Below are 16,992 nucleotides of genomic sequence, written 5' to 3'. Positions count from 1 at the left end.
AAGACGTTCATCAGTTCATGCATTCATGTCTTCCTCTGGGGTCTGAACGCCAAACAAATAAACATCCATTGTGTAACTGCTCTAATCGCATTTTGTGTTTCTCATTTTGAGTCTCCACAGGATTGAATTCATATATTTACACGTCATTCATTCATTATCTTATTATGTTTCTAAAAACTAAACCATATGTGCAGAGCTGAGAAACACCAGCAGCAAAACACAAAAACAATTTGTCATATTGTTTCGAACAGATTTGACCCACATGCAGAAAGCAATTCAGGAGACAGAGTTTAACGGTAAGGAGTTTATTTACAGGAAGTTGAAATGTGCAGGAAACTGGAACCGGGATACCAACTGTAAAATAAACAGAACGGTGAGCAAGGGGAAACTCTGGACCTATATTCTTAAATGATAATTCTGTCTTACCGATTTGAAGGAGAGATCTGCCAGAGGGGGTGGAGAGACCAGGAGGTTGTTTACCCGTGGGACTGGAGACTGAACACTGGTGTGCCAGGATGATAGATGGTCCAAGAGTTTCTGTAGTTGGTGCAATGGAAGAAGGAGGGTGGACAGGGTTCACAGAAGGAGATCCACGGAACGAAGGAATCAGGAGACTGCCAGCTGGTTTGATCCAATGAGGTAACAGGAGGCTTGAGTCTTGGTTCATGGAGCTGGATGCTTCTTTCCAGAAGACGGTAATCCAGGCAGGGTTCGATGCTGAGGGCAAAGTCAGGTTCAGGTAACCTGCAAGGCAACAAATCCAAAATTACAAAGAGAGCAAAGCAAGGCCAAGGCAAAGGTAATGTGGCTTGAGCTGTACCACAAAGGCCAACACTCTGGCAGAGAGTTCTTCTTCTTCTTCTGTGTTATTTTTTGGCAGTTGGCAAATAACGTTATGATGTGCATTACCGCCACCGACTGGTATGGAGTGTGGTTCTTCATGGTTTTAAATCTTATTTACTATTACAACAATCAAATTCTATTTATTAATTTAGTGCTTTTGAAAAATCTAATTATAATTTGAATATGCTTGCTACCTAAACTTCTTTGCAAAGTATCTCTCAAAATAAAATTTTCTTTAATACCTACAAATTCTCTCCTTAAAATTGTTCTTTCTTGTTCATATTTCTGACACTTCAATATTACATGTTCTGTTGTTTCCTCCTCTCCACAATGATCACATTTTCCTGTATTATGTTTCTTTATCTTGAACAATGTAGAATTAAGTCCTGTATGTCCTATTCTTAATCTTGTAATTAATCTTTCCTCTTTTCTACTCCTTCTTCCTGTTCTTACTTCTCCTACTATCTTGTTGATTCTGTAAAACCATCTTCCTTTCTTTTCTTCATCCCACCTTTTTTGCCACTCTTTCCTGATTCTCTGTTTAATTATATTTCTTGCCTCTGACCTACTAATATTAATTATAAAGCTAATGTTGTTTTGTGTTGCCCTCTTTGCTATCCTGTCCGCCATCTCATTCCCTCCAACTTCTACATGTGCTGGTACCCATAAAAACACTAATATTAATCCCATTCTTTGTAGTCTAAATAAAGTATGTTTTATTTCCAACAAAATGTCTGGTCTACCCTCTGAAAGATTATGTTTTAAACTTAATAATGCTGAACTTGAGTCTGAACAAATTATTGTTTTTAATGGTTTTATATCCTCCACCCACTGCACTGCTAACAATATTGCTAATAATTCTCCTGAATATACTGATAATCCATCTGTAATTCTTTTTCCTACTTTTATTTTAAATTCTGGTATTACAAATGCTACTCCTACTTTTCCATCTGTTTTTGATGCATCTGTGTAAATCTGGACATAATGATAGTAATTGTTTATATATTCTTGTATTATACTTGAATCTAATCTACATTTTGGATCCTTTTTCTTTTTCATCAATGCCATATCCACCACTGCTTCTGGTAACAGCCACGGTGGCACTACTGGCAAAGGCAACATTGAACTTATTTCTTTTTCATATATTTGAAATTCTTCTGCTATATTATTGATAATCCAACCAAAACTCTTAACTTGTTTTTTTTCCTTTTTCCCAGCATGGTTTTAAAATATCACGTGTGGGATGATCTGGATTATTGCTTTGTAAGTTTATCCAGTAATTTATTGCTAACTGTTTCCTTCTTAGATCTAATGGCATCTCTCCCATCTCTACCTGAAGTGCTGCTATCGGACTGGTTCTGATTGCTCCTGTACAAATTCTTAAAGCTTGATGTTGTATATTGTCTAATTTTATAAGATGAGTGTTTGCTGCTGATCCATAAATTATACTTCCATAATCAATATTTGATCTAATTAATCCTGTATAAATTCTTTTTAATGATGTTTGATCTACTCCCCAATCAATACCAGCCATACATCTCATAATGTTTAATATTATTTTGCATTTATCTATGATTCTTTCTATATGTACTTTCCATATAATTTTTTCATCAAACCATATACCTACAAATTTTATATTTTTTACTTGTTCTAAAACTGGATTGTATAATTTTAGTTTTATATTTTCTCTTTTCCTTTTCTGTGTAAACACCATTACTTTTGTTTTTTCCACTGAGAACTTAAATCCCCATTGATTTGCCCATTGTTCTATTCTAATAATCTCATCCTGTATTTTCTTTTCAATAAGTTTGATATTACGACCCCTTTTCCATATAGCTCCATCATCTGCAAATAGTGAGCAACCGACTTCCTTACCAATATTTTTAAATACATCATTTATCATTATAGAAAACAATAACGGACTTATAACACTTCCTTGAGGAGTACCATTATCTATTATATATTTACCTGACAATTCTTGACCAATTCTTACTTGTATTGTTCTATTTGATAAAAAATCTTTAATCCAGTAAAAAAATTTCCAGTAATACCCATTTTATTTAATTTAATTAATAATCCTTCAACTCACATCATGTCATAAGCTTTTTCTATGTCGAAAAATACAGCTACTACATTTTCTTTGTTTATTTGTGCTCTCCTAATTTCATATTCTAAACATAATGCAGAGTCATTTGTGCTTCTCCCTTTTCTAAACCCATTTTGATTTCTAGATATATATCCATTAATATTTAAATAATATGTTAATCTATTATTAATCATTTTTTCCATTGTTTTACAAATATTTGATGTTAATGCGATCGGTCTATAATTTTCTGGTTTTGTGTTATCTTTTCCTGGTTTAGCTATTGGAATAATTATTGCTTCCTTCCAGCTCTGTGGCAGCTCTCCCTCCTCCCAGACTTTATTGTATAATTCTAATATTTTGTCTTTTGCTTTGTCATTAAGATGTTCTATCATCGTATAGTACATTTGATCTTTTCCAGGTGATGTATTTTTTGTTTTCCTGGTTACAAAGTTCAATTCTCCTTGTGTAAATGGTTCATTTATTAATTTCTGGCAGTGAGTTGCTGGCAGCCTCCTCCTTAAATACTCCTCAGCAGATCATCAAGGAGATAGAGAACACCTGTCACCTCTCCTCCGGTTCAAACGCCATCTAGAGGCTAAGAACAGAAATAGCACCAAACAGACAGACATGGCACAGATCCTGACACAATTGAAGAGGTGGATAAAAGACAATTAAATAATGTTAAAATGCTACAATCGTAGTAATGCATATTATGAAACATCCCTTCTGAAAAGATATAGGAAAGGTAATCATATTTTCATAAATTTTGTCGTCTCGCCCTTGTAAGCTTAACCTGATCTTCTCCAAGTCCAAGTGCATCATTACATCGCTCAACCAGTTTGCATATAGGAGGCTCGGTTTGCTTCCAGTTCAACAAAATTAACTTCAGAGTAAGCAGGCGTGTACATAATATCACCGTTCTGATTGACGTTTCACTATCCTAGGGTCTACTATTGCCAGTATTGCATTTTTAGGATTTTGGTGTGTGTTCAGCCTCCAACAATGTTGAAAAAACTATTTGACCAGAAATTAGACAGCTTAGAACAACTCCAGAACATATGGGTCACAGAAGCTGATGCTGGTTTACATTGTACACATAAAGGATTAATGTCTAGAAACATTTTGCTTAGTTTCTGTCTACACCAGTGAAGCCTGTGTATTACCTTAAATTGTAAAAACCAGGGCTGCATGGTGGTACAGTTGGTAGCACTGTTGCCTTGCAGCAAGAAGGTCCTGGGTTCGGAGGTCTTTCTGCATGGAGTTTGCATGTTCTCCCTGTGCATGTGTGGGTTCTCTCTGGGTACTCTTCCTCCCACAGTCCAAAAACATGACTGTTAGGTTAATTGGTCTTTCTCAATTGCTCTTGGGAGGGAATGGGTGTGTGAATGGTTGTTTGTCCTGTGCGTGTGTCTCTGAGTTGCCTTGCGATGGAGTGGCAACCTGTCCGGGGTATCCTGCCTCTTGCCCGCAGACCGCTGGAGATAGGCACCAGCTCCCCTGTGACCCTGTATGGAAGAAGCAGGTATTAAAAATGGATAGATGTCTGTTTAAGACCACATTTAGCACTGATAGAGGCCTTTAACTTTATGGTCGTAATGCGACAAACTGTAAAAAAGTTCAATGCATATAAAAACAATGGCAAGGCATTTTATGGCCTAACACATACATCTTGTTTAAATAACATTTTGTGTATAGCTTTGAAGAAAGTTTCTTTTTCATGAAAACTACATCCATATCTGGTAAAAACCTGGATAAAATTGAACCAAACGTATTTAAAGGATTTCAGAAAGGAAGTACTTTAGCATATTAAACTGTGACTGAGTTTGTGGTGGACAATCATGACCTCTTGTCAGCAAAGTAAGCTGGATTTTCCCACTTTGTTCCTGTGCTCAGAAGGCAGACTGCTGAGTTCAGTTCCTTCCTGCGTGGCCTCTTCTGTTTGCTCTTCAGACCTTGTGCAACAAGATCCTCTTTTGTTTGAAGCGACTGGACAAAATATTTTATCCCACAGAGATGCTTCTGACTTCTAATGGGCTCTGTATGCTTTATTTAGGTAAAAGGTCAACAAATACTGGAAGTCCAAAAGAAAGGTACATTGTTCAGTAAACATACATCAGAGAAGGTTATTTATACTGAAATGAACTTTCAACAAGCACCTAAAGATTTTATATTAGATAGACTGATTTTATGGTGGTTTTGGCCAAGGAATTTGATGAAAAATATTTTATTCAAAATAGGTCTGTTAGAGTTCTTAGAAATGCACTTTTAGTGCTGTTTTAACACAACCTGAATGTTTCCCATACAGCTTGGCAATTCCCAAGGCCAAACTGTAGACATTTTAAATTCCTAGCTTAATGCTTTTTACTGCAAGAAGCAGCAACAAAAACTGAACACTGATAAATATTTCTAGTTTTTTTTTAAACTGTCAAATGGTGCGTTTAATTTGATGTTTTTTGGTTAGCATTCAAGTTATTTGCCAAACTTAAGGGTTTACTACGCACCAAACTGTTCTTTTTTCAGTGTGAAGAATTAAAATATAAGACAATGTAATCAAATCCAGATAAATTAGCAGTTGGCAATTGTTGGGTAGGAGCAAAGGGTAGAGTCAAGAGAGAGGATATGAAAACAAATGATGGGGCAAGAGCAGTTATTTGAAACCAAGGTATGAAATCTATATGACTTAATAGAAGTGGTTCATTAAGAAGCAGGAACCGAGAAATGGTTTCCAGACAGACATCTGATAACCCCAGTCTGACCAGTTACCTACACCATTCCTGCATCTGCAGTACAGCTAATACCATTACCATCATTCCGGTCAATTCTAAAGGGAAGAAGTAGGGAACACAGTAACATCACGACAAATAAGTGAGGATTTTGGTAGAGTTCAGAATTAATTCAGAATTGACCGGGATTCAATTGTTTACTTCTTACAAAGACATTTTGTCCGTTCTGCATACTATTAAGGATTTTTATGCATTCCAAAATTCACTTCACACTGCCGCTGTATTGGCATGCCGTGTAAAGGCTATACAAGCAAAATATGGCATTTAAGAGTGGTGGACATGCACAGAAACAATAAAAAGGAAAAACTTAAACATACTTGGGTCAAAAAGCAAATACATTTCTGTTTGATTGCTTTTCCATGAAAGCCAGATTTTGTGAAGTGTCATCTGAGCAGATTAAATCTGTGCTGAGCTGTGAATCTCTGCAGCTCCTTCAGAGTAACCATGCCTTGTTTGCCTGCTCCTCCGATTACTGCTCTACTTGCCTAAAACTTTTCAACACTTAATCCCTGACCTCTCTGATGTGTTCGCTGGTCTTCCCAAACTTGCTTGCTGGATTTATGCAAAAAAGAAATTACACAGTAGTGGTCTCGATTACTTATTAGGTGACCTCTGAAGGTAGCTGGTTGCACTAGAACAGGCATCACCAAATGGCGGACCGAGTGATGGTTCCGTCCGGACCCGTGCCCAATTTAATAAATTCACGAAAATGGATAATTTTTTCATGGAGCATTTATTCCGACAAAGCTTTAAACTACAGTGCCTTGAGAATGTACTCGGCTCCCTTGAACTTTTCAACCTCTTGCCTCATTTCAGGGTTCAAACATAAAGATATAAAATTCTAATTTTTTGTGAAGAATCAACAACAAGTGGGACACAATCGTGAAGTGGAATTAAATTTATTGGATGTGTCAAACTTTTTTAACAAATAAAAAACTGAAAAATGGGGCGTGCAATATTATTCAGCCCCCTTGCGTTAATACTTTGTAGCGCCACCCTTTGCTGCAATTACAGCTGCAAGTCGCTTGGGGTTTGTCTCTATCAGTTTTGCACATCGAGAGACTGAAATTCTTGCCCATTCTTCCTTGCAAAACAGCTCGAGCTCAGTGAGGTTGGATGGAGAGCGTTTGTGAACAGCAGTCTTCAGCTCTTTCCACAGATTCTCGATTGGATTCAGGTCTGGACTTTGACTTGGCCATTCCAACACCTGGATACGTTTATTTGTGAACCATTCCATTGTAGATTTGGCTTTTTATTTGTTAAAAAAGTTTGACACATCCAATAAATTTCATTCCACTTCACGATTGATTCTCCACAAAAAGTTAGAATTTTATATCTTTATGTTTGAGGCCTGAAATGTGGCAAGAGGTTGACCAGTTCAAGGGAGCCGAATACTTTCGCAAGGCACTGTGCTAGCAGGGCAGTACCATGCCAATTTCTGTCATTAAGAAAAGTAAAATAAAAGAATAATCCAAACAGAAAATATGGTGTTAAAGCTCTATTTTCATTTTTTCCTAAAAGAGCCATTTTTATTTATTGTCTTCCAATGATGCTGACCTGTATTCCTTGAAATATTCATATTTTATTTGGGTTGGTACCTCTTTAATTTAAACAAAAAGAAGAAAATTGTTAAGTTGCACTGTTTGCACTTGGTTTTTTTCTAGCCTTCAATTCTTTAGGCTAGGACTTCTTCAATTTAAGAGAACAAATGGTTATTAGGCTCAGTTTGCACTAAAAGACACAAAAAACAGAAACTGGACTTCGAACCTTTTACTTGGACGAAACCTTTGTAACAGGACCTCAGTGAGTTTTAAATGAATACCCCGAATTTATTTACAGGTGACAGCGTAAAGAAATTGTTCGAAAGCCATACATCCATTTTCTTTAATTTCTCAGTTATGCGCAACTTTTCATAGACATTTGATATAAAACCCTAATAGGACACTGGGTGCAGCGGAGTTAATCATAATGAACATTCGCAATCTGACCTTTAATCTGCTAACCTTTGCTCCCAGAATGAAGGGCCAGGCTCGGCCCTCGCTTGAATGGGGCGGGCCGGTGTCTCCCCACCGAACAGGCCAATAAAAACAGAGTGTTGTTTCATAACAGGACTGCAGTCAGTGCAGCTTCACCTCCGACACTCTGCGCCGCATCTCCCCACAAATGGCAGGTCTGAAGAAAGTCTGCATCGTGGGCTCCGGGAACTGGCAAGTTGATGTGTTTATGTGACGAGCTGTCAGGGTGCGTCAGGTTTCATGCGGACGTCACGGCTGACACGTTGGTATTATTAGTGCCGTTAACTAGCAGGACTTTACGAAGGGACTGGGAAGGTGTATGGAGTTTGAGCCGTTTTATCAGCTGGCTGCCGCTGCTGCAAACCGCTTTATTAGCAGGAACAGAAGCTGCTTTCAGTCACATGCTGAGAAACTGGCTGAGTGTTCAGAAAACTGATCACATGTCAGTCACGATTTTTGGGGTATTTCTCGCCCTTGAAGTTAGCCATAATTAATGTGCGTTAGCTTAGCTTGTTCCCAGTGCCAGTTCTCCATTCAGAAATGCTGGAGATTAAAGTCATCGTGTTAACTTGACTATTTTAAATAGAAATAACACAACTTAAAGCAAATGAACAAATGCCTGGAATTAACAGAGAAAATCGGCTCGAACTTTAAGTTTCTCTTAAAAGCCCAATTAATTTTATATATATATTTTGTTTTTTGCACAAATTTTAAAAAGTCAAATTTAAAACACATTTGGTGCCGAATAATAGTGTTTGTCCAAATAGTTATTAGAAAAAATGTTAATTTGGTATAATTTGTATATTATGAAAGATAAAGTAAAATCATATGATTTCTTAATTAAGTTTGAATTAGATAACCGACCATTAAATACCAAGTTTTCAAAGTGTGACCATCTGAACAGACATTTGTACAACAGTACAGAATAAAAAATAAATAAAAAACTGAAACAAAACATAGCTTAAATAGCACTTTTAAAAGAAAGGTTAGGAGCTGGAGTTCTGAGTGGGAAAGTCGAAGGGTTTGGCTGCCATGCATATAAAACTGTGATAACTGAGGTAAAGTAAAAAGACAAGTTTCTGATCCATTAGCACAAAATAAATGCTTGGAGGATTTGGTTTTAATCTTGCTTTCCATTTTTCCATAGAAGTTAAAACTAGCAAGTGTGAAGTTAGAAAAATTAACAGCAAAATCCCTAGAAGAGTGGGAAGTTCTCAGGTTTCTCACCAGTCTTGACCTAAAAATCCAGTATGGCTGCCTCGCATAATTGAAATTGTTTGATAGCCCAAGATGACAATGTAGATTCATATTTCCGAATTTTTTTGATCACATTTAATCTTTCATCCTCTGTACTATACAAGCGTTTAAACATATTGCTACACGCTTTGAAAGGGCAAAATACACTGTTATTAGCTTGTATTGCTAATCGTAGATAGCTGAGTCACTGAGCAAATTTAAAAACTACATTAAATTAGGTGTAATTATGTTCCCAGATCCAAGTTCCGACTTGAGAGGTAAATAGAACACAGTACAGGTAGCCACTCAGGTCGCCCACTTCAGTTCATACCAGGTGTTCTCAAAGTTTTTATTGAAACGTAAAAGGTAATTCTTTCATATTTACCTTGCAAATACTTAATACCAGAGTTACTTCTGAGTACCACCAGAGGTACTCATGCCACAATTTGAGAACCATGGGACCAGAAAAAAATCAGTTCATCTTTTGATCAGCCTGATTGTCCATCCAGGTCGGAGAACAGCAGCTGAAGATCAAAGAGAAGCCATAAATGCTTTATTATTTTGCAGTGCACTGTACACCATGTATATCAAACACCAACTTGTAATTGTTAACCACACAGGGGCTCTGCCATTGCCAAGATCGTTGGTGCCAATGTTGCTCACAATCCCAAATTTGACAACACAGTAAAAATGTGGGTTTTTGAGGAGATTGTGAATGGGCGCAAGCTGACCGAAATAATCAACACCAGCCATGAAAATGTGAAGTACCTTCCTGGACACAAGCTGCCAACTAATGTGGTAAGAAGCTGTTGGTTTATAACATTTTCATAAATGTTATCACCAGAGTATGGAGGGCTAAAAGTGCCACATTCAAAAAAGAAAATTATAAATCTCTACATGATTATACATGTCACAGTAAACACATATACAGTACTGTGCAAATGTTTTAGGCAGGTGTGAAAAAATGCTGTAAACAAAGAATGCTTTTAGAAAAAAAATGATGATTGTTTTTTTTAATCAATTTACAAAATGCTGAGTGAGCGAACCCAAAAATACAGCCAAGGTCATTAAGAACTATCTTCAGCATCATCGTGTGTGTCTGGGATTACATGAAGAGACAGAAAGATGTGAGGAAGCCTACATCCACAGAAGATCTGTGGTTAGTTCTCCAAGATGTTTGGAACAACCTGCCAGCTGAGTTCCTTCAAAATCTGTGTGCAAGTGTACCTAGAAGATTTTATCCTGTTTTGAAGCCAAAGGGTGGTCACACCAAATATTGATTTGATTTAGATTTGTTCCTTTAATGCATTTTGTTGGTTGATGAAAATAAATGATTAACACTTCCATTTTTGAAAGCATTCTTTGTTTACAGCATTTTTTCACACCTGCCCAAAAGTTTTGCACAATACTGTATATTAAACCATAATTAGTTAAATGGGTCAATAATGATTCATTCATTTATTAAATTTAAATTCATCATATGTTAAAAATGTGTAATTCATGTATTTATGTATTTTATGGTTCTTTTGCAACATTTCACCATAAAATAATTTAAGCTCCAACCGTAGCGCCACAGATAGGCTGACTGGAGCAGTGCTAAGACTTCCACAGACTTTGATGGATAAGGCTAACAGATATAATCTGTTAATTTGCTGCAGCATTGGACCACAACATGATTTCTCAAACAGTGAGAGATGTACTCTTCATAAACAAGAAGCATTCTTATTTTAAATTACATAGTGAATTAATTTCATTCCTTACACATAAAGTTATTTACAGATTTATTTCCAATTGTGATTAAGTAATGATTAATTAAAAAACAAATCCTTTATTCATTAACTGGGGCACTTTTTGCTCTCCATACTGGGGCTGCACCAATGCATAATTACTCTAAGCAACAGTTTATGGTCCCCCAAACCAATATTGATTGCCTAAGACTACTGAGATTGTCACACAAGTGAATATTTTCTTAGAAGTGATACAGTATTAAAAATCATTTAAAATTGCATTTGTAATTCTTGATGTTTAGTCGACTTGCAAAGACTTTTTCTGTGTCAAACATACTGTTGAGTAGTTTAACCTTTAGAAGTAGCCTGGCTGCTTTCCTGTTCCACCTTTTAACACAGTACAGTCACAAACCCTAAACTAAGTCAAAATCAGGAAAATTATTGGTTGGCTTTCCTCAAAAAGCAGCAAACATTTGAGTGTGAAGTCTATGATTTTTTAGAGGTGCACAGTATATGGAACCGCAATTGTCATCCATTTATCAATGTTTGCAATTGCAGTGGAGTGTTTGCATGTAATATATGGTTAAATATCAGGTTTCCAGCCCCATGCATTCTCTCTCTGCATGCCAGTAATATATTTTGTAAGTTAGACTGGTCTCTGTGCACACTGTGTACATTTTGGTCTAATCACAATCAGTATCCTGAGTGCAATATTCACCAATAATAGATGTGTAATGCATTAAAGTTAAAGTACATGGATGTGCTTGATGTTGGTTTGACAGCCCCCAAATCAAGTTTTGATAAGGCCCCCGTAAAGCCTTGGACTAGCTCTGGGTATCAGATATATAATTTGTCTTATTCCGATTTCTGCTGCCTCATATAGATGCTTGTATTTGATCTTAAGTGTATTTGTCATTTTACATTTGATTCAATTTCGTGCAGCAGGCTTTTTAATGTAAATGTTCTTGTTTTGCAACAACATCCTCCCCTGACTCTCAGCTGGCGGTGCCGGACCTGGTGGAAGCATCCAGCGATGCAGATATTTTGGTGTTTGTGATCCCGCACCAGTTTATCGGCAAAGTGTGTGACACAATAAAGGGCAAGATTAAAAGTGATGCGCTCGGAATATCTCTCATTAAGGTTTGACTTGGTTCTTTGTGCACAGATTTATAATCAGATATAAATGTTTCACCTTTTATCTCAGAACTATGGCTTGGTGATGCCACTTTTAATGCAGTCTGTTGTTGTACAATGTGATCTTTGACCCAGACACCAACTCTTGCACGTTTTACTTCCTCTAGGGCGTAGACGAGGGGCCTGATGGATTGAAACTCATCTCTGATGTAATCCAGGAGAAGCTCGGTATCACAATGAGCGTTCTGATGGGAGCCAACATTGCCAATGAGGTTGCTGATGAGAAGTTCTGTGAGACTACTATTGGTGAGCATGATGTACTGATGACAACAAGGCTGTGTATTCTCAATTCAAGCATTTTTCACATTTTCTCTGCGTTGCTTTATCATTTCCTCTCTTTGTGTGTTGGAATTGCTAATCGGATTTAGTGTCAGCAAACCTCTTTAGGCAGAATTAATACTTGTGGGAATATTGAGTAAGGGCTGGCAATTTCAGTTTTGTCGCTATGTTTTTAAATATTCATTTGTTTTTGTTTTTTCTTTTATATTTGCAGGCTGTAAGAATAAAAACCACGGGACTCTCCTAAAGGAGCTCATGCAGACCAACAACTTCAGAGTGACTGTAGTTGAGGAGTACGATGTGGTGGAAATCTGTGGAGCCCTGAAGGTAAACTCTCAGAACAAGCATGTTGAAACGTAAAAAAGTTTGGGTATGAATTATTATAAAGCACTGTACATTATACAGATGGAGCAAGAAATCTGACTTTCTAACACACTTTGCAACACAATTACAAAAGACTGAAAACAGTTTGCTGTTTGAATCGACATCTCCCAAAAACACTTGTATTTTCTTTGACAGTACAATAATTCCTCATAATCAATAGCTTCTTCATCACAAGTTTAACATTTAAAAGGCAACGGAGTTTTGAAAGTGTGTTATAACAAAATCCACTGATATGGTTGTTTCTAACAGAGCAATTGTAGGCACGCAGGAAGTAGGCCGCCGCTTCATTGGTTGTAAAAGCCTTTGTTAGTCGAGCCTATATGAATACACCGCAAAAACAATTTGTAAAAACCTGTACTTTTTGTTTTTTATCTCAGTATTTCTCAACAAAACCTGCATTTATATGTGACAGGAGGTGCAAACTCAGTTTTGCAAAAATAATCCCTGTTAATTTAGACAGGGCCTGCTTCTAGTAACGTTGAAATGGAAAATATGCAAGAAATCTATTTTCAATAAGGGTTTGACTTTTAGGTTTTCATGTATTAACTCTGCTTCTGTTTTAGCAAATATTCCCGAAGACAGTCAGTAGTTTTTTGTGATGCCTGTGTCTAAAGTGCCCAAACATTCATGCACAGCTTTGTTGGAGGAGAAAAAAAGTGTAGGTATCTGTGGATAAAAGGGAGGTGAAACCAATTTACCGAGACCGAGGTTATAATCTCTAAAAAGCTCAGAGGAATAAAGGGATGTGATTAATGCTCCGAATTTAATGAGAAAGATGATGGAGCTCGTTCATTCACTGAAGGGACGGATTAGTTTGAATGTCATTAATTCTCCAGATTGTCTGCAGAGTTTGCCTCCAGCTTTTTATTTCCTCCTGCGGTGTTTGCTTACTACCCCTCCTTTGTTGTGCAGAACATTGTTGCGGTGGGCGCAGGTTTCTGCGACGGTCTGGGCTTCGGGGACAACACGAAGGCAGCGGTGATCAGGCTGGGCCTGATGGAGATGATTGCTTTCGCAAGGATTTTCTGCAAAGTTGGGCCCGTTTCCTCGGCGACCTTCCTGGAGAGCTGCGGTGTGGCCGACCTCATCACAACATGCTACGGCGGCCGCAACCGCAGAGTAGCTGAAGCTTTCGTGAAGACAGGGAAAGTGAGAGCCTCAGATTTTTCTCATTTGTTGAATTCTTTAAAAAACATCCCTTTTGAAGTGGAAAATATTTTACTCAGAAAAACACAGACCTACCGCTACTGTCTCGGACATTTACAAAGCACAAATACAGACCACTATAGTCAATCTTATCTTAAACCGCATTAGATCTTTTTCTTTTTTCATCAGCGTATTTTAGGCTGTTGTAACACAAAAAAAGTTGGAAGGTAATTGCTATACTGGATAAGCTTAACTCAAATCCCTATTTTCTAAAGCACAGTACAATTAGTACAGGCTATTTATGGGTCAGTTACAAATTTCAAGGTATACCAAGGTTTTAAGAAGTTACGGTTTCAAAATTGAAATGCAAGAGAAAGCATTGGCAAGAGTTTTCTCTGGCTGGATGGACCAAACAGGTCCAACTCAATAAATAAGAGAGATACAGTTAACTTGACATTTAGACATCGTACATTCATTGACATCCTCTATGAAAAGGGTGAGCCATAAAAACGTATTTGCTAAAAAAGCTGGCTTTTCACAGTGTATCCAAGTGTTTTAATGGTGGAAAGTTTAGTGAAAGGAAAAAGTGTGATCCCTGAGGGGATTGTGAAGCAAAGCTCATTCAAGAAATAGGGGAAGATTAACAAGGCATGGACTGCATCTGGGATCAGAGCCAACACATGCAGATCTATGCAAGACATAGGCTACAGCTGTCACATTCCTTGTGTTAAGCCATTCCTGGACCAGACATGTCAGAAGCCCACAACATGGTCTAAGGATAAAAAAGGCTGTACTGTTGCTCAGTGTTTCAGTCCTACTTTCGATTTTATTTGGAAATCAATGTCCCAGAGTTTGGAGGAGGAGTAGAGAGAAAAAGAATCCAAGTTGATTTATACCCAATGTGTTTTATGAACTTCAAGTCAATAATCTATGAGAAAATTTAAGTCCGTTACATTCTTCCTTTTGCTGACAAGCTTTAGATAGCAATGTTCTTGCAACGTGTTCTCTCTCCCAGGGCTGAAAGACCAAAGCTACAGTCTGTTCTTGCCATCCTAGTATGAGAGTTCTTGCAGCTTATTGTTGCTTTAATGACTACTGTGCTTGATTTTCCAAAGAGAAACTATGGAGTTCTATGTGGCAGTGCCACAGGGGGATCGCCTCCATGCCGTTCTGCATTGATCCGTTAATTTATGCAAAAAGAGCATCGAGTATTGACTACATATACTGAACAGTACATGCATTTCTGTATTGAAACCCCTTCTTTTTGGGTCTTGTGTAATATTCAAATTTTCTGAGAAACAGAATTTTGGCTTTTCTTTAGTTAGTAGCCATAATCATCTAAATTAAGAGACATAAATGAGTGACTATTTAACTCTTTGTATAATGAATGTACATATTATGTAACCTTTAATTTTGGAAATGGATTACTGAATAAAAGTTTTCAATAATTTAGAAATTTATTGAGGTGCACCTGTAGTTGATGCTTTATTTTATATTGACTAATGTAGGTTTTAGTAGTGAGGGTCTTGTTGCTCTGTCTAAACAAACACATTTGCTTTTGGATATTTTGCTCAGTCCATCGAGGAACTGGAGAAAGAGATGCTGAATGGGCAGAAGCTGCAGGGACCAGCAACAGCAGCTGAGGTTTATCTCATTCTCAAGCACAAAAACCTGGTTGAAAAGTAAGTCGAGAAGCACGGTGACATGAATTACTGGTGGTGTCTGCAGCAGGCTCAGAAGAGATGAGCATTAAAAGCCTTCATCCTTTGACAGGTTCCCTCTGTTCAACGCGGTGTATCAGATCTGCTTCCAGGGCCATCCTGTCTCAGAGTTCATCAGCTGCCTGCAGAACCACCCGGAGCACATGTGATGAGGTAAAACTGGCAGAGTGCCTTCTCAACGGGAACACGACCACTTTTCTCCACTCAGAGAATCCATGTTGAAAGTGTTAAAGGTCCATTTCAGACATATCATTTAGGGATTTAATCCCATTTCTGGATGTGCAGTGAAACTTGAAGGATAACTTGTTTTGTCCCCACATGGTGGTCAGACAACTGTTTTTATTTTTTTATGCCTGATCTTAATCAGAATTTATGACGTCCATTTTTAAAAATCACAACAATTAGAATGAAATCCACGCTTTGTTGAACATCTCACAAAATGTGACTATCAGTGTTTATATGCTATTACATAACGAATCAGCTCTGTTATTAACAATTTTTTAAAAATAGTTTTATCATTAAAGCATTAATATTTCCGTCCAGTCAACCACCATGAGTTATTGGATTATATGTGTAATAAGTTTTTTTTTTATAATTCTAACATTACCCTTATGTACTATAAATGGATGATGCTTTTAACTTCTAAAACTAATGTGCCTTATACTGCAGGGTTGGCCTTTTTTACTGACATATAAAAAGGTGAAATACAAACTCCTTGCAGTTTTTCAAGAGAAACTTCTGGTTTAAAACAGAAGATGAAACATTTTCAGTAATTTGGGTAAATTACTCTTTAAGTCAGCCAATTTTCTGTTTATCAGAAGCCAAATTTAAAGATTTAAGATTTCTTAAAGAGTAAGTACTTTTGGGAAACTGTAAGGATCTGGTATTAGTTGCTGCTCTATGGCTTTAGATTCATAATGAGGTATATTTTAAATATACATAATACATAATGAGGGATGTTTTAAAAGAGCTGTATTGTCTGTTTAAAATCCATCCACTATGCCATTTGTTACTGTGATCCTGCCTGAACTAGTTTGTACTTGCAATGTGTTAAAGAAATATCTTTATTTGTCTGAATAAATCACTCCTGGTGTCAAATCTTGTTTGGAAACATTTTTCAAATCAAAATGTTCTGGCACAACATAGCAGCACAGAAGACTGGGGTAAAATAAATAACACTGCATAACCTATGGCTGTTTGAGCTTAACGCACAAATTAATTGCTAAATATTCTCCTTCAGGATTTTCTGAGAGCAGAATTAATGGTTCCATCAATTACAGCGAGTTGTGCAGGTCCTGAAGCAGCTCTAATTGTTTCATGCAGCTCTGGGACACTGCCATCACCACCATCTTTGACTGTTTGTACGATGTTCTTCATAAATGCTGTTAGTTTTACACCAGATGTAACAGGACACACACCTTCTAAAATGTTCCACTTTTTGCTTGATAGTAAATATTTTACCAAAGGTGTTTGGGATCAAGATGCATTGTGGCCTGTGTGACACTGTCTTTTGTGATGTTCTTGGTCAGCAGGTGGTTTCACCTTGCAAATGTCCTAACAGAACCTAAAAAAGGAATG

General features: G+C 37.2%; 1 protein-coding gene and 1 long non-coding RNA gene across 3 annotated transcripts; one reads left to right on the top strand and one right to left on the bottom strand.

Annotated features, from left to right (window-relative positions):
• Window positions 1–294: 294 nt before the first annotated feature.
• On the bottom strand, window positions 295–7,851 carry LOC124867587. 2 transcript variants are annotated; one of them, XR_007038107.1, is made up of 4 exons: window positions 7,716–7,851; window positions 4,093–4,434; window positions 427–744; window positions 295–354 (listed from the first exon to the last, which is right to left on the bottom strand). It is a non-coding gene; the product is annotated as an uncharacterized LOC124867587 (long non-coding RNA). The 2 variants fall into 2 exon arrangements; XR_007038106.1 differs by having other exon boundaries at window positions 7,701–7,834.
• On the top strand, window positions 7,796–16,512 carry LOC124867580 (glycerol-3-phosphate dehydrogenase [NAD(+)], cytoplasmic). Its single transcript, XM_047364102.1, has 8 exons — window positions 7,796–7,919; window positions 9,584–9,761; window positions 11,690–11,830; window positions 11,992–12,130; window positions 12,378–12,490; window positions 13,460–13,696; window positions 15,269–15,375; window positions 15,467–16,512. Exons 1-8 carry the CDS (start codon window positions 7,876–7,878, stop codon window positions 15,561–15,563), a joined length of 1,056 nt encoding a protein of 351 aa, XP_047220058.1. The 5' UTR covers window positions 7,796–7,875; the 3' UTR covers window positions 15,564–16,512.
• The last annotated feature ends 480 nt before the right edge of the window (window positions 16,513–16,992 follow it).

Source organism: Girardinichthys multiradiatus, chromosome 1 (genome assembly GCF_021462225.1).
Source record: "Girardinichthys multiradiatus isolate DD_20200921_A chromosome 1, DD_fGirMul_XY1, whole genome shotgun sequence".
NCBI lineage: Eukaryota > Metazoa > Chordata > Actinopteri > Cyprinodontiformes > Goodeidae > Girardinichthys > Girardinichthys multiradiatus.
Note: the sequence above shows the minus strand (reverse complement) of the source record. Positions and strands in the feature narration are given on the sequence as shown.